The 6,654-nt window shown below is 39.8% G+C and overlaps 1 protein-coding gene across 3 annotated transcripts; it reads right to left on the minus strand.

Moving 5' to 3' along the window:
• Positions 1-832: 832 nt before the first annotated feature.
• On the minus strand, positions 833-4,616 carry cysltr1 (cysteinyl leukotriene receptor 1). Of its 3 annotated transcripts, XR_011310842.1 has the most exons (4): positions 4,587-4,616; positions 4,228-4,413; positions 1,401-3,159; positions 833-1,334 (listed from the first exon to the last, which is right to left on the minus strand). XR_011310842.1 is itself a non-coding variant. In XM_069696689.1 (3 exons), exon 3 carries the CDS (start codon positions 3,151-3,153, stop codon positions 2,107-2,109), a length of 1,047 nt encoding a protein of 348 aa, XP_069552790.1. In that variant the 5' UTR covers positions 3,154-3,159; positions 4,228-4,413; positions 4,587-4,616; the 3' UTR covers positions 1,371-2,106. The 3 variants fall into 3 exon arrangements, 2 of the variants coding, with proteins under 2 accessions (XP_069552790.1, XP_069552791.1); XM_069696689.1 differs by lacking the exon at positions 833-1,334 and having other exon boundaries at positions 1,371-3,159; XM_069696690.1 differs by lacking the exon at positions 833-1,334 and having other exon boundaries at positions 1,371-3,162.
• Between the last annotated feature and the right edge of the window lie 2,038 nt (positions 4,617-6,654).

Consider the following 6,654-nt stretch of genomic DNA (forward strand, 5'->3'; position numbering starts at 1 on the left):
AGAAGGAAAATAAGTTTTAGTCTTGAACTCTCCCAAAAACTAATCAATGCTAAGTTCAGATCACTTAAAGGGTGATAAAGCTGGAGGACAAATGAAAGAAACAGAGACATGTTGATGATATCTCTGTTATCCATACTTTAGAAATAAAGCAGTAGGAGTTCAGCAGGGACTTTCCTTACTTCCTGCATAGTGAGTAGCTTTACTGTGAGGTACACTAATACTGCCTTCACAGCATCCCATCTCTAAGATGGCCCTGCTTTGCAGACTGAAACAAACATCTTTTTGTGCAAATGGAGTACGCAGCTGATCATGTGCTTGATATTATCTGTTTATGAAGCAGTAATACAGTGGCCTTCTATGTTCTAATCAGCAGGGCTGTTCTCAGCAGTCTGGTCTCTCAGTGTTGTTTTGTATTTCTAATTAACCTGGAAACCAGATATATGTCTCAGTGTTGTGTCTCTATGGAAAGTTGAGGATGGGATCTTATCCTATCTTTTCTCTTATAGCTTTAAATAATATGTTTATATACCATACCAACAGTCATATGAGTGACATAGTCGGCACAAAATGTATTTGTAAAGAATAAAGATGCTCCAAAACTGCCTGGAATGAAAACAGCAACTCATTGTTTTTCATGTTAAAGAAAATGAGATAAATAATAGTGTAGCACTGGAGATAATGACCAGTTTTAATACACTAAGAGAGAAACTAACACATTATGTGCTGGTGTGACCTCTAGTGGTCAGAATGTGTAACTTTTCATGCAGGCAGTCTGGATTGTAATGAGTTTCCAAGACGTAAGGATTACATATGATTTTACACAATTGACACATTGGATTATTTATTAATGCAGTTATTATACATAAGATGAAAAATAGTTTGTGTACCACAATAATACAACAGCCCTTGTTCAGGGAAGGAATAGTTGGACCTATAGGAGAAAAAAAAGGTTATTTTCTTTCTTGCAGAGAGTTATATGAAAAGACTGATACCCCTCTAATGTATCTGCTGCAAATATGAAGCAACAGCCAATAGCCACTGTAAAAAAAAGACCGCATGAAAACGGGGATTGTGAGTGAGGATTAAACAAACTAGATTCAACACACTGATTTGTGATCTTTATATGTGTTGGTTGGTGGATTTTGTCACCATTAGACGGAGCGAGCCTGGCCCATTTGGCTGCAGTTTTATTTTACTCTACAAATATGAAATCTTCTCATCAAATAAGCACATTTTTCCCCAAATGTCAAACTACTCCTTCAAAAAAAATTCCCCTTGCGGGATTAACGAAGTAACTACCTAATCTAATCTAATCTAATCTAATCTAATCTAATCTAATCTAATCTAATCTAATCTAATCTAATCTAATCTAATCTAATCTAATCTAATTTTAAAGGCACACTCCCAAATCCCAATTTGTATTTCCAGTGTATAAAAATGTCAATTGAGCGAATAATCATTTCCAAAAAATATACAAATGATAAAGGAATACAAAACACATGAAAAAAAAAAAAAAAAAAAAAAAATCAAAATTCTGTAGAATTAAAAATTATACAATTGGAGACTATAATAACACATAATAAAAACTGGAATACAAGTTAGAAGAATAATAATAAAGAAAAGTAAATATTTCCAGTATTTAATATATTGTTGTAAAGTATTTGACACTCGGCAGAATTTAATCCTTCGTCTGCACGTTCCACAATACAAGACTTTACCTTCATAACTTTATGAATTAAAATTAAAAATTAAAAGACCCATTATAACATTATTATACATTCATTCAACACTGATATAATGTTTATATTTGTAATGCAGCATTGGAACACAATATTCCACTCTTTGTATTATACTTACAATACAGATCAACATCACTTAAATATGGAACAAATATGCACTCTAATAAATATCAATTTGAATGAAAAACATCCTCCTGAGACTAGAGACATGTGTAAACCAATAACATATACTTCTGTATTAATACATCTAATGTTCTTCTTCTATTCCCTAATTTCCTTGCCTGACTGTCAGTGAAGTTACTCGTTAACCTGAGTTCTTAAACATGTCCCAATCTACTTGATTGATAACCCTTCTGCCTGGTGTCATTTAAGTGGCCTTCAGCTGGTTTTCCTCAGACTCAGACCCTGTGATGGCCTGTAGCCTGGCTCTATGGTGAATGGTGCTGCTCTTCACCGACTTGCGCAGGGAGGACAGGCGGCTGCGGAAACCCTCTCCAGAGAAGAAATAAAGCAGCGGGTCAAAGCAGGAATTGGCAGCAGCCAGGCACAGTGTCACCACAACAGACTTCTGCATGGCAAGCTTCTCCGAGCAGGTGCTGTCAGTCCGGGACAGGAAGCTCAGGTGGACGGTGCGCTGCACGTGATAAGGCATGAAGCAGATGAGGAAGGTCAGCAGGACAATGACAATCATTCGGATGGCCTTGGTACCCGTGCCTCGCTGGCGCCGGGAGGGATTGTTGCGGGAAAGCAGGGTGCGGACTATGCCGGCGTAGCAGACTAGGATGACCAGGAAGGGCAGGACAAAGCCCAGCACCAGTGACAGATAGTTCAGCACGACGAGTTTTTTTACAGCTCGACCGCTTGGAGGCTCAAAGCATTTGGTTTCATTCGTGTACACGTCAAAATGCTGACCAGACATCAGGAAGGGGGACGATGAAAGACAGATAAACACCCACACGCCCCCACACACCAGGCGTGCACGGGTCTCGGTCATCAGCCGCAGGTTCTGCACAGGGAAGACAATGGCCAAAAAACGTGTGATGGACATTACAGCCATGAAGTAAATGCTACAGTAGAGGTTTACGTAGAGGGCATAGGAGCTGATGCGACAGAGGAAATCCCCGTAGTGCCACTGGCCCTTGTTGACATAGTAGAGAACTCGCAGTGGCAGCGTCATAACACACAGCAGATCAGACACAGCCAGGTTTAACATGTAGACGTGAAAGGGTGAGCTCTGGCGGTAAGTTCTGATCAGCACCACCAGGGCGAGGCCGTTCCCCACCAGGCCGAAGACGGTGATGAGGGAGTAGGACGTGGAGTAGACCTGGTTCCGGAAGTTGACGATGGACGGACAGTCGGTAGAGTTGCTCTCTATGCCCTCTGTCAGATTCACCTGCTCCATTTGTGGCCACATCTGCAGCTGCTGAGACAGAGAGAGACATGATGATGTGTGCAAAAGCATGAAAATGAAAGCCTGCGGGTAGGTCAACCCCACCACAGAAAATATGTAAGAAAAAAACATGCAGCTCTGCAGAGGGTGCTGACTGATGTGCCAGATTGTTTCAGAGATACTGGTGTTTTTTTTCTTGCTGTGCAGACTGAAGAAAACACAGAATACGATAAGTCACATAACAAATGTTCTTGTTTTTTCTTGGATTGAAAAATGGAAAATGAGTAGTGTTTGATTCAGCTGTAGAAGACGCAGTTTGAATATTCTGATAAACCAGATGCCAAATTGTTTTTATTTTGCCATCTATACATCTATAACTCACCTCTGGCAAAATCCATCACACAACAATAACACTGTTGTCTGTGTTCTTGGTTGTTTGTATATAATATATATAGATATATACTGTACTGTATATACTGTGAATTTTATATTTTATATTTTTACTGCTATTTTACTGCTATTTTATTGCTTTCTATTATTCTATTATTATCTATTGCTTCCTGTATGCTGCTGTAGCGAAAAAAGAATGTCCCCTCTGGGATTAATAAAGTAACTACCTAACCTAACCTAACCTAACCTAACCTAATCTATGCATCAGGTGTTGAATAATTAAAGGAGTTGCAAATTTGATGCGTTGACTGGCAGTCTCAACTAAAAAATACAAAGGCAATATGTAGAAATTTGTTCTTACTTAATCTAAATATAAAATACATTCAGTGCAACAGAATCTCATGCACTTTACTGGACACTTGTTGATCTGTGTCTCTTGAATGCACTTTGTATTTTACACTGTGCGCTGGGTAACATAAACAAATACTAAATCATTCATGGATCAATTCATACTGACAAATGCATTCTGTCACTTTAAAAAGTACACCCTGGAATGTTTACACTGCTCAAACATGGACTGGTAACATAACATCAGAGTGACGTGATCGCTTTACTTCTCTGTCAATCACTACACTCAGCAAGAGTGAAACTATCACGAAAATACAACTTTGACTTTGATCGAATCAAGCATGGACAAGTTTCTCCTACCGCTGAATTCCTGCCTGGTGTCAAAACAGAGCAGCCGGCTTGTTGATTTTGTCTCCCGGTAGATGTGCTTCAGAGCGTGTCTTCTCTGCCTCATCTGCCAGATGTCACAGCAGTAGTGGGGTGGCACTGCCTCTTCAGATCCTCAGCTGCTTGCAAGCTCTTCAAAGTAGGACTGGTCTCTCTCTTCTACTGCGCAGCACAACAGCATCAAACCCAGTGACATCACAAACACACATTCACGGTAAATAAAGTTGAACTGAGCGTGAAAAAAACAAGAGGTACGCCAAACTGAAAGCCGTGCTTTTGTTAGTTGGTGCTCTAAACAATGATAATCTATTTGCAGATTCACCTGAATATACCTTAGAGATACCTCCTCTGCAGTTTTTTTTCCAACCAGATGAAGTGCATTGTGACACAAACTGCTTCTCTTCTCTACATTGCATGTTTCGTTTCTGCTTCAGTTGTTAGTGTGTGCTTGTCTGACCTGTTTTACTCTAATTACATGTTTAGTTAAAGGCAATGTGATACCAGTGTACATAATACCTGCCTGCAACGCTATACCTTCTGACAAGTGTTCACACGGGAGAAGGAAATAATTATTTTTGAGTATTGCAGAGCTGCATTGTTAAATCATTATATCAAATGTATCACTGAAGACAGCCTTGCAGTTTTTCTGTCCTAACAAGTCTATGTAAGATGAGATGTATTACTCGTGGCTATAAAGATAAGATGATAAAGAAAAGAGAGAGAAAAAGATATTTGAGTCAACTACAGTAATCTTTATTTCCTGCAGCATTTCCTTTATATGCTGCTAATGAGTGTGCTTTACAGTTAGTTAATGGAGTGCGGATACTGCAGGGGAAATGGGCTAACTCATTTTCACAGCTTAAAGGCTTTTGGGTTGGAAGGACAGAATCATTTATCTGTAACTCATTTAGTGTTTAGGCAACAGCAAAGACCAACGTTCAACCACACTGCCACTCAGGAGACATCTGCATCACAGACTCTACTGGATAAGCTTGGTAGTACATTAAGGGCAAGAATAATTGCAGGAGAGCAGAACAGACTATGTGAAGAGCTCTGACCCTTTTGAGAGCTGTTGAAAGTGCATTTATAATTCAGAGTAAACCCATTATAAATTCCCTGAGCAGTCCCGCTGAGCCCGGAGCCATAGTGCTTTTATTTCTCTACACACACACTGTACATTTACTGTGGATAACTTGTCTTTGAGTGGCTTAATTATTTATTGATCGCACAGTGATTGAGGTCTTATTGTGGGTAAGAGATGCTCTTCCCAGTCAGAGCACTTAATAGCACAATCAAATACACCAAGAAAACTTCATCAATCTTCAAGGTCCGTCAAGCAAATTCCACATAAACAGCAACTAATTGAAATACACAGATTACAACTAAAAATAACAACCTGTCTGCATTTACAGTGGGTACGGAAAGTATTCAGACCCCTTTTAATTTTTCACTCTTTGTTTCATTGCAGCCATTTGCTCAAATCTAAAAAGTTCATTTTATTTCTCATTAATGTACACTCAGCACCCCATCTTGACAGAAAAAAACAGAAATGGAGAAATTTGTGCAAATTTATTAAAAAAGAAAAACTGAAATATCACATGGTCATAAGTATTCAGACCCTTTGCTCAGTATTGAGTAGAAGCACCCTTTTGAGCGAGTACAGCCATGAGTCTTCTTGGGAATGATGCAACAAGCTTTTCACACCTGGATTTGGGGATCCTCTGCCATTCTTCCTTGCAGATCCTCTCCAGTTCCGTCAGGTTGGATGGTGAACGTTGGTGGACAGCCATTTTCAGGTCTCTCCAGAGATGCTCAATTGGGTTTAGGTCAGGGCTCTGGCTGGGCCAGTCAAGAATGGTCACAGAGTTGTTCCGAAGCCACTCCTTTGTTATTTTAGCTGTGTGCTTAGGGTCATTGTCTTGTTGGAAGGTGAACCTTCGGCCCAGTCTGAGGTCCAGAGCACTCTGGAAGAGGTTTTCTTCCAGGATATCTCTGTACTTGGCCGCATTCATCTTTCCTTCAATTGCAACCGGTCGTCCTGTCCCTGCAGCTGAAAAACACCCCCATAGCATGATGCTGCCACCACCATGTTTCACTGTTGGGATTGTATTGGGCAGGTGATGAGCAGTGCAAATTTCTACATTTCTGTTTTTTTCTGTCACGATGGGGTGCTGAGTGTACATTAATGAGAAATAAAATGAACTTTTTTGATTTTAGCAAATGGCTGCAATGAAACAAAGAGTGAAAAATTTAAAGGGGTCTGAATACTTTCCGTACCCACTGTATATGTGGTAGACATCAAAGGGTGGTTGAGTGCACTTTCACGAGCTGTTGTGGTTACTTTGTGGATCATAATTGCAATGATCTGAATAATCCCTAATGTGTGTTGGAAGTCGAGAT

The sequence above is a fragment of the Brachyistius frenatus genome, unplaced genomic scaffold (assembly GCF_029030835.1).
Source record: "Brachyistius frenatus isolate BFR_SWC_R1_liver_20210118 unplaced genomic scaffold, ASM2903083v1 Contig_22, whole genome shotgun sequence".
NCBI lineage: Eukaryota > Metazoa > Chordata > Actinopteri > Embiotocidae > Brachyistius > Brachyistius frenatus.